The sequence below is a fragment of the Oryza sativa genome, chromosome 10 (genome assembly GCF_034140825.1).
Source record: "Oryza sativa Japonica Group chromosome 10, ASM3414082v1".
Classification (NCBI taxonomy): Eukaryota; Viridiplantae; Streptophyta; class Magnoliopsida; order Poales; family Poaceae; genus Oryza; species Oryza sativa.
Window position 1 is genome coordinate 15725790 of NC_089044.1, and position 13803 is coordinate 15739592.

The 13803-nt window shown below is 52.4% G+C and overlaps 2 protein-coding genes across 2 annotated transcripts; both read left to right on the forward strand.

Annotated features, from left to right (window-relative positions):
- The first annotated feature begins 235 nt into the window (after positions 1–235).
- On the forward strand, positions 236–2381 carry LOC136353610 (proline-rich receptor-like protein kinase PERK2). The gene is made up of 2 exons (XM_066304633.1): positions 236–1644; positions 2186–2381. Exons 1-2 carry the CDS (start codon positions 415–417, stop codon positions 2288–2290), a joined length of 1335 nt encoding a protein of 444 aa, XP_066160730.1. The 5' UTR covers positions 236–414; the 3' UTR covers positions 2291–2381.
- Positions 2382–11589: 9208 nt separating this feature from the next.
- LOC136353546 (uncharacterized) lies at positions 11590–12904 on the forward strand. Its single transcript, XM_066304552.1, has 2 exons — positions 11590–12369; positions 12887–12904. The coding sequence occupies exons 1-2, from the start codon at positions 11590–11592 to the stop codon at positions 12902–12904; spliced, it is 798 nt and encodes a 265-aa protein (XP_066160649.1).
- The last annotated feature ends 899 nt before the right edge of the window (positions 12905–13803 follow it).

Sequence of the window (13803 nt, forward strand, 5' to 3'; positions counted from 1 at the left end):
CCTCCCTCTCTTTCCCCTCTCTCTCCCGGGCCTCTCTTCCCCTCCCGGGCAGCCCACTCCCTCCTCTCCTCCTCCTTCTGGGCCGCCCCTCCCTCCTCTCCTTCCCGGCCCACCTTCTCCCACCTCCTCCCGCCTGGGCCGCCGCCCGGCCCAAGCCGCCCCACCCAGCCTCCCGAGCCGCTCCCCTCCCGCATGCGCACGCGCGCCGCACGCGCGCTGACGCCGCGCGCCCGACCGGTGGGTCCCACCCACCCGGTCGTCTCCTTCCTCCGGCCCGGCTTCTCTCTCTCCCGTGCGAACCCTTGCTCGCTCCCTCCTCCAAATCCGCTTGATTCAATTGGCCAATTCCAAAATTGATTAGGGGGTTTTAATCCCCATTGATTCCTCTTCAATCCCCCCCAATTTCCCCCTTGAATGGCGCCCCCAATCGTCGGGAACGGCCGCGCTTTTCCCGGCCACCAACCATGGCCGCCGGCCGTGCTTCTCGTCGCCGTTCCGCCCTCTCCCATGCCCGGCTCCCTCCCCCATCCTATAAAATGGAACCCCCTCGGTATGTTCTCCAGTTTTAACCCCCTCCCGCGCCCTCTCGTGGCCGCCCCGCCTCTCCCCGCCGTCGTCCTCTCTCTCCCGTGCCGCCGGCCGCCTCCAGCCGCCTCTCCCTCCTCGCCGGAGCGTCGTCCGGTCGCGCCGTCGCCGCCAGCAGCGTCGCAGTGGCTTCCCCTTCCCCGGCTTGCCCTCCGTTTCCCGCGGAGACCCCCGGAGCTACGTTCCCGCTGTCGCCCTTCTCTTTCCTTCGCGCCGGCCGCCTCCAGCCGCCTCTCCCTCCTCGCCCGAGCGCCGCCCGGCCGCGCCGTCTTCTCCCTCGGCCTCGCAGCCGCCTCCTCTCCCTCGGTCAGCCCTCCGTTTCGCGGGGAAACCACCGGAGACGCGCCCTCGCCGGCAAAACAGTGGTGTTGCCGCCACTGTACCGCCTTCAGTCGCCCCGGTCGCCGCGCCAGGGCGTCGGCCGACGTCGCCGTCTCCTCCCTCGGCGTCGCCGCATCGCCCTCCACCCCGGCCTGCCCTCGGTTTCGCCGGAACGTCGCCGCGAACCTCTCCGTCCGCCTCACCGGAGTTGTTCGGCCGCCCGTCCCTCCTCACCCGTGCACCGGTCGGCCGCACCTCCACCACCTTCGGCGTCGCAGCCGCGACGTCGTCCTCGGCATCGCTTCCCCTTCGGCCGAACACCGCCGGTGTCCGTCGTCGTCTTCACCGTTCATCCTCGCCGGCTCGTCGTCTCGCGGCGCCGCCTCCGTCGTCGGCATCGCAGCGGCGTGTTCCTCGCCATCCTCGCCTCCGTGCAGCCGCTGCCGGCTGCCCTCGTCGTCTCCTCGCCGGCCCCGGTCGTCATCGTCGTCGTCCTCCCGTCGTTCCCGGTCGTCGTGGCGTTCGTCCCTCCGCCAAGCCGATCGCGTTCGCCGCCCGTGGTTCGTCAAGCGAGCTGCTGCAGCCCCGTCGTCGTCTTCGTCCTCGCTTCCGCGTCGTCAAGCCTCGTGCCGGCCGTGTCTCGCCTTCGTTCAAGGATCGCCGCCGAAGTCGTTCCCTCGCCGTCCGCCTCCGCCGCGCCCGTTCGTCGTTGTCGTTCCCACGCCTCGTCGCGTGGTGGTAAGGATCTCTCTCCTCTCGCTGCCCCGTCCTCGTCCTTCCGGTGTCGCCCATGCCCGTTGTGCGGTTGTCGACCCCGGTACCCGTGTACCGGTGTCGGTAGTCGTTCGCTTGTGCGTGTGGTGACCGTGTTAGTGTGCCCGCTCGGTAGCCACGTGGTTTCCACGTGTGCAGCCCGTGTGGTGTCTAGTGGAGTCCGTTTGTTGGCCCCTCGCCTCGGTTGACACACGGGGTCCGCTTCCGTCGACCCGTGGACCGTCTCTGTGTACTCGGTCTACCGTGGTCCTTTAGGTTGACATGTGGGGTCCGCATGTCAACAGCGCAGCCTTCCTGTCTTTTCCAGGCTAGCGCTTCCACCTGTTTTATAGTTGCAAAGCTTAATTATAATAATCCGCAAATCTCCATATAACAGCATTAAACTTCGGATGATCATATCTTGGTCATACCCGCTCCGAATCGACCCGTTCAAGTCTCTTAATGTTTGTTATAACCTAAAGAACCCTGTGCTTTCTTTTTATGTATTGTTATTGCTTCTTTATAGGCTTGTAGCTTTGCTTGTGTGCTTCGCGTAGCTTTCGTCGTTCCGGAGGTTCCCGAAGCGTGGTTCGTGGTCGTCGCCGAAGGTTCGGAAGGCCGTTCTCTCTGAGCAAGGCAAGTCACATCATCCTTGAGCATATTGAATCCCAGTTTATAAAATTATTTTGATTTAAATTAATGCATTATCGCTTTATTTAAATTCCCGCGTTATCACTATTTTATTTAGCCATGCCTATTTACCTTTGTTAAGACCTTATTATTGCTATTGTTATTATTACCTTGTTCACCCTAGGAAAACAAAACCCCAACTAGTGGGTACTCTATTCATGGTTCCACTAGTATGAATTTAGGTAGATGCTTCGCTGATTAAATAGGACAACATTAGGTGGTTTTTATAACTTTAGACTTTGGGAATTCTCATATCATTTGGACACTATGGAATGGTTGGCTTATGGTGGAATTGGACATACCCCTCTCTTCCTCTTTCAAACCCCTAAAACCTGTTTTCCGGTGGGGTTTGGGTGCATGCCAGTTGTGGGAAGTAGCACCCCGGCCAATATAAGGATTAAGCTCGGGCCTCTGTTGCAAAGCACTACCGTACTTCCACATGTCTAGTGGGTAAGGCTTAGTTTGTGGCTCAGTCTGGTTATAAACAAAAGTACACGGATGGAGATGGACGAAGTCGGGGGTCGATGGACATCTCTAGGACAAATGAAGGCTACACGAGCTGCGGCCCGGTAGTCGAGATGTCATGGCACAGGGCTAGTGTCCTGCTGCTGGGGGCTCAATCCTGCCTACCTGTCCCGGAGGTTCCGGCCGTAGGTGGGGTTGGGTCGGTACTCTTGTTTATGGCTAGGATGGGTTGGGAACTATGTCACGTCTTCCGTCCGTATACCGTGGTGGTATGTGGCACGTGGTTACACGTGAGGAAGATGTGTCTTGTGGGTAAAGATGTACACCTCTGATCAGAGTATAATCTATTCGAATAGCCGCGCCCTCGGTTATGGGCAAGCCGAGCAATGTACCCAAGTTAGTGTTTAATTCTTAAAATTTGCTTAACAACTAAAATGTGGAATGGTTGGCCTAGGTTGGCTTGGGACGAGCTGGGACCCAGGGTCGGGTTGCCAGTTCGGTCTGAATCATCGTAGGCCTTGGGTTAAGGCAGGTTCGTGAGGGTTCACGGCCTTGATTAATAACACTGTGTAACTCTAGGATCGTCTTATAAAATGGCTTTGGGCAACTAAGTGACTTTTAAATGCTGTTTTCTGCAAAGCTTAACCCCTATATTATTACCCCTTGTACCCCCTTGCATTAATCATGCATCTACCGGTGTGGCTCGCTGAGTACTGTGGTTGTACTCATTCTTGCTCAATCTTTTCCCCCTTCAGTAAGAGAAGCTTTGGAGAAGAAGTCTTAGGTGGAGTCCTGGCTTATACCCCAGTTGAGCGCCTGTGAAGATGGAGCCGTAGGCCCGCTAGTCCGCTGCTGTTTATTTTTGATTGTCAGGCCTTAAGTGCATTTGTAATAATGTAAATATTATCGATATAATAAAGATGTGTCTTTTATATCATGTTTGTATGGTGTACCCCGGCTTTTCCTGGGACGGGGATTAATACACTAGCGTTCGGGAAAATGCAATTTTCCCGGTCGCGACATGCTGGTATCCGAGCCATCTCGACTGTAGGATAAGCCAAATGGATAAAACCTAAGGACATATTTTATAAATGAAACTATTTGCGAAAGTCCCTTTTTCCTCCTTTCCCCTGTGCTATTTGCAAAATGTTTATTCTCTTTTCTTCCTCCTTCGGATTTTCCACTAGTACTAGATGGTTAGTTTTGCAAAGAAGAAGATGTCGTCAATTGTCTGCCGAAGCTCCAGAAGGCTGCAGGATCCGCTAGTGAAGTGAGGGAAGCAGTGAAGCCAGCTGTGAAGCAGGAGTGAAGATCTTGGAGAACCCGTCGCAGAACCTAAGCCACCCTCTAGTGTTTCGTTTGTCGTGTGTTTCCTTGCTTGTGTGTGTAGCGCGTGGTTTGCATCAGTGGGTTGTGATGTAACCATGCTAGGTTGTTTGCTTAATCAACCTGCAGAATAAGCAAAACAAACAACACATCAACAAAAAGAGTTAGTTCCTTTAAGGTCTTGTCCCTAGTTCTGGTCGATTCTTTCCTTGTATGCTTCCCCTCTCAACCTCTACCTTGTGACAGATGGATAACACTGGTAACAAAGGCTATGGGAATGATGGATCCGATGACTCAAGAACCCAAGCCAATGGGAATGAGAAAAGCATCAACGAAACCTCACCAGAGCTAATCCAAATTGTGGTTAACCAAACCAACATGTTGGCAACAGCCTTTCAACTATTACAGAATTGGAACAACCCAGCAGGGGCAACGAACGTTCAAGTACCTACAGTCCAGCATCAATGTTGGAACCCAGAATGACAACCTTAGCAATGTTGACACTGAGAAAGACTCCAATGGTGATAGCAACTATGGTACCACTGATGCCAATGTTAGCAAGGATTTCCAATCACCAATTCCAACTCCAAGCCAAAATGATCGTCCCCAGATGGACAGCTCAGTAAAGAAGACGTTGATTTGTTACAACTGCAAAGAACCAGGTCATTTCTCTAGAGATTGTCCACAGCCGAAGCGTAACCTGCGCCATCACTCCGGCCATTATGCAAGAAGAAGACAAGTCACTCGCCTTGTGGTCACTGGAGCAAACGCCGTACCTGTGAGGCCTCATGTTAATCCTAACCCATAGTAGAAACAATGTACTGATGTTAAGCATCTTCCCTTTTTGTTTAAGGTAGTGCCTTGTATTCATGTAATAAGGGAGACATGTGTGATAAAAACAAGTTCTATGAGGATTATTTTGGAAGATGCTGATATGGGATCATGCGTATAATTGTTTACTGTCAAAGGAGACCTAGGGTCTCATTCCAGAGGAACTATGTTCTAACCTCGAGTTAATAACCAACCTGTTGATGGAAAAGAAAACCAATTAAACTGTGTTGGATTAAAAAGCCAAAGAGACTTTTGTTTGGACTGAGAGTTTCAGATGTGTCCTCTTTGGATCAAAGGCAACAACCGCCAGTCTAGCTTTTGACGAACCACTTGAAGGTTTCTCTGAAAGGCAGCAGGCTCAAGTACCACATCGTCACCAGAAGCATCCACAACTCTCGGAGTGAAGAGTACTTAGTTGACAAAGGTCAAAAGATGATTGATAGAAGATATCGAAAAAGATGCTTATTACCAGGCAAAGAAGTAGGTCGAAAGGTGATTGATAAGAGAAATCGGGAAAGAACACATCAAGGTTAAAGGTGTAAAGGAATACGTTGAATGCTAACTGAGGACAACATGAAGAGAATAGTGGGAAGTGAACCAAATGTAAAGAAAGTGAATCCGAGTTGCTTGTTCGTGAGAGCTATTCCCAGTTATGAACCAAGTGATATGTTCGAAGATAATCTACAGAGGTCAGATTAAAATCGCATCTAACAACGAAGCCTCAGATTTGGCAGGATAATGATTAGACAATAACAAATCCAGCAGTAAAGCCATTTGGGAAGACGTCAAAGTATATCAAGTGGGATAAGTTGGTTCTCTTGGGAAGCATAATTCAAAGGCAAAGTTATCGACCCTTGCATCAAATAGCAGAAGTAGCTATCACCCGGAGACCAGGAAAGCTAATATGAGGCAGTTGGTGGCAAGTTAGAAGTAAATGACAAGCATGATATTCTCATGATGACAAGCATGGTATCCTAGTAATGACGAGCTGATCTCGACACATAACGTGAAATGGGTAACTTCTATGAGGTTGACGCCAGAAATATGAACTATGCGAAGTTCTGGAACTGAAGCACCATCTTCAAGTGCCGCAACCCAGTCGAAGTCAGCTAAAGGTTCAACCAGGGACAAGTCAGGTGAAGAGAAGATTCCATCTGCAACAAGGGATCGAGCCAAGCAGCCTAGAGTGGAGAAGTTTTGCTAGGCAAGTTTGTTATAAAAGACGCGACGGAAGAAGTCAGACAAGAAGAGAAGACCGCCCAACCTATCTTCATGCTAGCCTCCTCGAATCTCGGGGACGAGATTCTTGTAAGGGGGGTGGATTTGTCACGTCCTGATAAATTCATCCCGAAATTAAAAATCATTCGCTAAAAGGAATAATAGAATTAATTAAAATTCGAAAAGAAATTGGCAAACACAAAAATACGTACAAGAAAAATTCGAATGTGACTCGGAGAATTTTTGTTAAATTCTCCTTGGTCTAAAAAGGAGCCCTCAAATTTTACTTGAATTTTCAGAGCACCGGAAATATTTATTAAGCAACAAAAACAATTATCAGAGTTTATTAAAAAGAAAAAAACTAAAAATAAATCCCTCTCCCTCCTTTGGGCCAAGTCTGGCCCAAAGTCCTCCCTCTCTCTCTCTCGGCCCAGCCCAAAGTCTCCCTCTCCTCCCTCTCTTTCCCCTCTCTCTCCCGGGCCTCTCTTCCCCTCCCGGGCAGCCCACTCCCTCCTCTCCTCCTCCTTCTGGGCCGCCCCTCCCTCCTCTCCTTACCGGCCCACCTTCTCCCGCCTCCTCCCGCCTGGGCCGCCGCCAGGCCCAAGCCGCCCCACCCAGCCTCCCGAGCCGCTCCCCTCCCGCGTGCGCACGCGCGCCGCACGCGCGCTGACGCCGCGCGCCCGACCGGTGGGTCCCACCCACCCGGTCGTCTCCTTCCTCCCGCCCGGCTTCTCTCTCTCCCGTGCGAACCCTAGCTCGCTCCCTCCTCCAAATCCGCTTGATTCAATTGGCCAATTCCAAAATTGATTAGGGAGTTTTAATCCCCATTGATTCCTCTTCAATCCCCCCCCAATTTCCCCCTTGAATGGCGCCCCCAATCGTCGGGAACGGCCGCGCTTTTCCCGGCCACCAACCATGGCCGCCGGCCGTGCTTCTCGTCGCCGTTCCGCCCTCTCCCATGCCCGGCTCCCTCCCCCATCCTATAAAATGGAACCCCCTCGGTACGTTCTCCAGTTTTAGCCCCTCCCACGCCCTCTCGTGGCCGCCCCGCCTCTCCCCACCGTCGTCCTCTCTCTCCCGTGCCGCCGGCCGCCTCCAGCCGCCTCTCCCTCCTCGCCGGAGCGTCGTCCGGTCGCGCCGTCGCCGCCAGCAGCGTCGCAGTGGCTTCCCCTTCCCCGGCTTGCCCTCCGTTTCCCGCGGAGACCCCCGGAGCTACGTTCCCGCTGTCGCCCTTCTCTTTCCTTCGCGCCGGCCGCCTCCAGCCGCCTCTCCCTCCTCGCCCGAGCGCCGCCCGGCCGCGCCATCTTCTCCCTCGGCCTCGCAGCCGCCTCCTCTCCCTCGGTCAGCCCTCCGTTTCGCGGGGAAACCACCGGAGACGCGCCCTCGCCGGCAAAACAGTGGTGTTGCCGCCACTGTACCGCCTTCAGTCGCCCCGGTCGCCGCGCCAGGGCGTCGGCCGACGTCGCCGTCTCCTCCCTCGGCGTCGCCGCATCGCCCTCCACCCCGGCCTGCCCTCGGTTTCGCCGGAACGTCGCCGCGAACCTCTCCGTCCGCCTCACCGGAGTTGTTCGGCCGCCCGTCCCTCCTCACCCGTGCACCGGTCGGCCGCACCTCCACCACCTTCGGCATCGCAGCCGCGACGTCGTCCTCGGCATCGCTTCCCCTTCGGCCGAACACCGCCGGTGTCTGTCGTCGTCTTCACCGTTCATCCTCGCCGGCTCGTCGTCTCGCGGCGCCGCCTCCGTCGTCAGCATCGCAGCGGCGTGTTCCTCGCCATCCTCGCCTCCGTGCAGCCGCTGCCGGCTTCCCTCGTCGTCTCCTCGCCGGCCCCGGTCGTCATCGTCGTCGTCCTCCCGTCGTTCCCGGTCGTCGTGGCGTTCGTCCCTCCGCCAAGCCGATCGCGTTCGCCGCCCGTGGTTCGTCAAGCGAGCTGCTGCAGCCCCGTCGTCGTCTTCGTCCTCGCTTCCGCGTCGTCAAGCCTCGTGCCGGCCGTGTCTCGCCTTCGTTCAAGGATCGCCGCCGAAGTCGTTCCCTCGCCGTCCGCCTCCGCCGCGCCCGTTCGTCGTTGTCGTTCCCACGCCTCGTCGCGTGGTGGTAAGGATCTCTCTCCTCTCGCTGCCCCGTCCTCGTCCTTCCGGTGTCGCCCATGCCCGTTGTGCGGTTGTCGACCCCGGTACCCGTGTACCGGTGTCGGTAGTCGTTCGCTTGTGCGTGTGGTGACCGTGTTAGTGTGCCCGCTCGGTAGCCACGTGGTTTCCACGTGTGCAGCCCGTGTGGTGTCTAGTGGAGTCCGTTTGTTGGCCCCTCGCCTCGGTTGACACACGGGGTCCGCTTCCGTCGACCCGTGGACCGTCTCTGTGTACTCGGTCTACCGTGGTCCTTTAGGTTGACATGTGGGGTCCGCATGTCAACAGCGCAGCCTTCCTGTCTTTTCCAGGCTAGCGCTTCCACCTGTTTTATAGTTGCAAAGCTTAATTATAATAATCCGCAAATCTCCATATAACAGCATTAAACTTCGGATGATCATATCTTGGTCATACCCGCTCCGAATCGACCCGTTCAAGTCTCTTAATGTTTGTTATAACCTAAAGAACCCTGTGCTTTCTTTTTATGTATTGTTATTGCTTCTTTATAGGCTTGTAGCTTTGCTTGTGTGCTTCGCGTAGCTTTCGTCGTTCCGGAGGTTCCCGAAGCGTGGTTCGTGGTCGTCGCCGAAGGTTCGGAAGGCCGTTCTCTCTGAGCAAGGCAAGTCACACCATCCTTGAGCATATTGAATCCCAGTTTATAAAATTTTTTTGATTTAAATTAATGCATTATCGCTTTATTTAAATTCCCGCGTTATCACTGTTTTATTTAGCCATGCCTATTTACCTTTGTTAAGACCTTATTATTGCTATTGTTATTATTACCTTGTTCACCCTAGGAAAACAAAACCCCAACTAGTGGGTACTCTATTCATGGTTCCACTAGTATGAATTTAGGTAGATGCTTCGCTGATTAAATAGGACAACATTAGGTGGTTTTTATAACTTTAGACTTTGGGAATTCTCATATCATTTGGACACTATGGAATGGTTGGCTTATGGTGGAATTGGACATACCCCTCTCTTCCTCTTTCAAAACCCCTAAAACCTATTTTCCGGTGTGGTTTGGGTGCATGCCAGTTGTGGGAAGTAGCACCCCGGCCAATATAAGGATTAAGCTCGGGCCTCTGTTGCAAAGCACTACCGTACTTCCACATGTCTAGTGGGTAAGGCTTAGTTTGTGGCTCAGTCTGGTTATAAACAAAAGTACACGGATGGAGATGGACGAAGTCGGGGGTCGATGGACATCTCTAGGACAAATGAAGGCTACACGAGCTGCGGCCCGGTAGTCGAGATGTCATGGCACAGGGCTGGTGTCCTGCTGCTGGGGGCTCAATTCTGCCTACCTGTCCCGGAGGTTCCGGCCGTAGGTGGGGTTGGGTCGGTACTCTTGTTTATGGCTAGGATGGGTTGGGAACTATGTCACGTCTTCCGTCCGTATACCGTGGTGGTATGTGGCACGTGGTTACACGTGAGGAAGATGTGTCTTGTGGGTAAAGATGTACACCTCTGATCAGAGTATAATCTATTCGAATAGCCGCGCCCTCGGTTATGGGCAAGCCGAGCAATGTACCCAAGTTAGTGTTTAATTCTTAAAATTTGCTTAACAACTAAAATGTGGAATGGTTGGCCTGGGTTGGCTTGGGACGAGCTGGGACCCAGGGTCGGGTTGCCAGTTCGGTCTGAATCATCGTAGGCCTTGGGTTAAGGCAGGTTCGTGAGGGTTCACGGCCTTGATTAATAACACTGTGTAACTCTAGGATCGTCTTATAAAATGGCTTTGGGCAACTAAGTGACTTTTAAATGCTGTTTTCTGCAAAGCTTAACCCCTATATTATTACCCCTTGTACCCCCTTGCATTAATCATGCATCTGCCGGTGTGGCTCGCTGAGTACTGTGGTTGTACTCATTCTTGCTCAATCTTTTCCCCCTTCAGTAAGAGAAGCTTTGGAGAAGAAGTCTTAGGTGGAGTCCTGGCTTATACCCCAGTTGAGCGCCTGTGAAGATGGAGCCGTAGGCCCGCTAGTCCGCTGTTGTTTATTTTTGATTGTCAGGCCTTAAGTGCCTTTGTAATAATGTAAATATTATCGATATAATAAAGATGTGTCTTTTATATCATGTTTGTATGGTGTACCCCGGCTTTTCCTAGGACGGGGATTAATACACTAGCGTTCGGGAAAATGCAATTTTCCCGGTCGCGACATTGGGGCAGTGAGATAGACTCACTGAAGGCACAGCTCCAGGTCCACGGCGATCAGTTCTAGCAGTTATCTGACCAGTACAATGATCGCCGCGGGATGATGGATACTCTTGAAGAGCAGCTGAGAGAGAGTCAGGAGCACGTCAGCCAGCTGGAGGAGCAGCTTCGAGCAGCCAAGATCAGCACTACAGGGGCTTCTACTTCCACAGCAGTAGGCCGTGACCGCTACTTCTTCCTCACCCCGCCATACCCACCGGCGTTCCACGCTCTTCTGGGAGAGGCTAGTATGCTAGCTACCGAGTCAGCGCCCTACCTAGTGGACCCTACAGCGACACAGCCACCTGTTCCGGAGTTGGTGCACACTCCACTGATCCCTACACCTTCTCCGCAGCTGGGTTCCGGTTTGGAGACTCCGATCCAGATAGACTCCGAGACAGAGGGGACCGACACCGAGCATGAGATCGAGCCAGACATCACTGATCCTTCAGAGGATGAGACCCCTGTTCCCCGCATCACCTTCCTTGGAGGACCTCGCACCCTCAGCACTGCTCGCAAGAGCACACGACCCCCGGGCAAGAGGCCCAAGCCAGATCCAGAGGCCACTACCTCTGAGCCGTGGGGACTCCGGTTTGCGCGAGCCAGCGACCACCCTCTACCTGCCCCGGGATCCTGCGGATGGCTGGAGGACTAGACTGACGGACTCCTTGCAGCTTCAATCTCGTATCAGATGGTTTTTGGATAGTATGCGAGACACCCCCCCTCCCTTACCTAGATTGACGAGTAGTTTGATGATTGGTTTGATGTATCGTTTGGATGAACCTTATTTGGACTGCGTATGTATGCAGTCAATTGCATCATGATTTATGTACCATTTGTGAAACTCTGTGATGTTATTTATGATATCTATTGTTGTTGTGTTGTAAATGAGTTTATTCCACCATGCTTGCGAAACAAAGTTCATATCGACACAACTCCCTTAATGGGATAAAGCCATAGGAGCTAGTTAGAAAATTAGGATACTTACTCCATCAACCTACACAGATGGCAAGCCGACGTCGGGCAACAACCAGCAATGACGAAACTCAGACACCCGACTTAAACACTCTGGCCGGAATTATGGCCACCCAAACTCAACTTCTGCAAGCTATCGCGAACAACCAAGGCAACCGCGGAGGGTTAAGCTTTGGAGAGTTTATGAGGACCAAGCCACCCACATTCGCCACAGCTGAAGAACCTATGGATGCTGAAGATTGGTTAAGGATCATTGAGAAGAAGCTAACTCTTGTTCGAGTACGTGAGGCCGATAAAGTGATCTTTGCGGCAAACCAATTGGAAGGACCAGCCGGAGATTGGTGGGACACGTACAAAGAAGCCCGAGAAGAAGATGCTGGAGAACCAAACTGGGAGGAATTTACCACAGCCTTCCGTGACAACTTTGTGCCTGCCGCGGTGATGCGGATGAAGAAGAATGAGTTCAGGAGACTACGGCAAGGGAATACCACAGTACAAGAGTACCTGAACCGTTTCACTCAGCTGGCGCGCTACGCAACTAGAGATCTTGCCGACGAGGAGGAAAAGATCGACAAATTCATCGAAGGCTTGAATGATGAGTTACGCGGGCCCATGATTGGACAAGACCACGATAGTTTCCAGAGTTTAATCAATAAGGTCGTTAGGTTGGAGAACGACCGGAAGGTCGTGGAGCACAATCGTAAAAGGAGGCTTGCCATGAACCGCACGCCTCAGACCGCACCCCAGCGTCCTAAATGGACAACCTCCTCGGCATGGAGACCAACAGTGGTGACAACCAGTCGACCTGCCGCCTCTAGCAATTTCCACAGGCCGGTTACCATTCAGAACCGTGCTCCTGCACCGAATCAGGCCGCCACTGGATCAGTAAGGCCAGGAAGCTGTTTCAACTGTGGAGAGTATGGGCATTTCGCCAATAAATGTCCACATCCAAACAAGACACCCATTCGCACCGGAACTAATGCAACGGCTATTCACGGTACTGCTACCCCTGCTGCTGGACGAGGTCTATTCAGGACTCCGCAGACTAACAGGACCGCTACCGGATTTGGACGTGGGCAAGTGAACCATGTTCGAGCTGAAGAGGCCCAGGAAGACCAAGGCGTACTGATGGGTATGTTTTCACTCAACTCCACTCCAGTTAAAGTTCCCTTCGATTCAGGAGCATCGCATTCATTTATATCTTTGAAAGCAAGTCAACAACACAATTTAACCAGAGTTAAATTAAGACAACCAATGTTAGTACATTCACCTGGGGGTGAGATAGCAGTGGATACAGCTTGCATTGACGTACCCATCCGCCTTAGGGATGTGGTATTTCCCTCCAATCTTATGGTGCTAATACCCCAAACTCTTGATGTCATTTTGGGTATGGATTGGTTAGCAAAGCATAGAGGAGTAATTGACTGTAGACGTAGAGAAGTTACCCTGACCACACCCTGGGGATCGGATATGAGAGCAACCATGGATCAAGATCCTAGGCTAACCGAACGTGCCGGAGGTATATTTACCATGCTACCCCTAAAGGGAATGCCCGTAGTGCAGCGATTTCCTGATGTGTTCCCAGAAGATTTACCTGGAATGCCACCAGATCGTGACATAGAGTTTATCATTGACCTGATACCTGGAACTGCCCCCATATCCAAGAGACCATATCGGATGCCGGTCAATGAGTTAGAAGAACTTAAAAAGCAAATCAGGGAGTTGCAAGAAAAGGGATTTGTACGCCCCAGTTCGTCACCTTGGGGAGCCCCAGTGTTGTTTGTTAAAAAGAAAGACAGTAGCATGAGAATGTGTGTAGACTACCGATCACTGAACGAAGTAACTATCAAAAATAAGTATCCACTACCACGGATTGATGACCTCTTCGACCAACTTAAGGGAGCTAAGGTGTTTTCAAAGATAGACCTTCGATCAGGATACCACCAACTGAAGATTAGGACCGAGGATATCCCCAAAACCGCGTTTTCAACACGCTATGGGTTGTATGAATTCACAGTAATGTCGTTTGGTCTAACCAATGCCCCAGCATACTTCATGAATCTTATGAACAAAGTATTCATGGATTACTTGGATAAGTTTGTGGTGGTATTCATTGATGACATTCTGATCTACTCCAAAGATGAGGAAGAACATGCGGAACACTTACGATTGGTTCTCCAGAAACTTCGGAAGCATAAGTTATATGCAAAATTCAGCAAGTGCGAGTTCTGGTTAAAAGAAGTCGCTTTTCTAGGCCACGTAATCTCGGCCGGTGGAGTAGCAGTGGATCCTGCTAAAGTGGAGGCTGTCACGGAATGG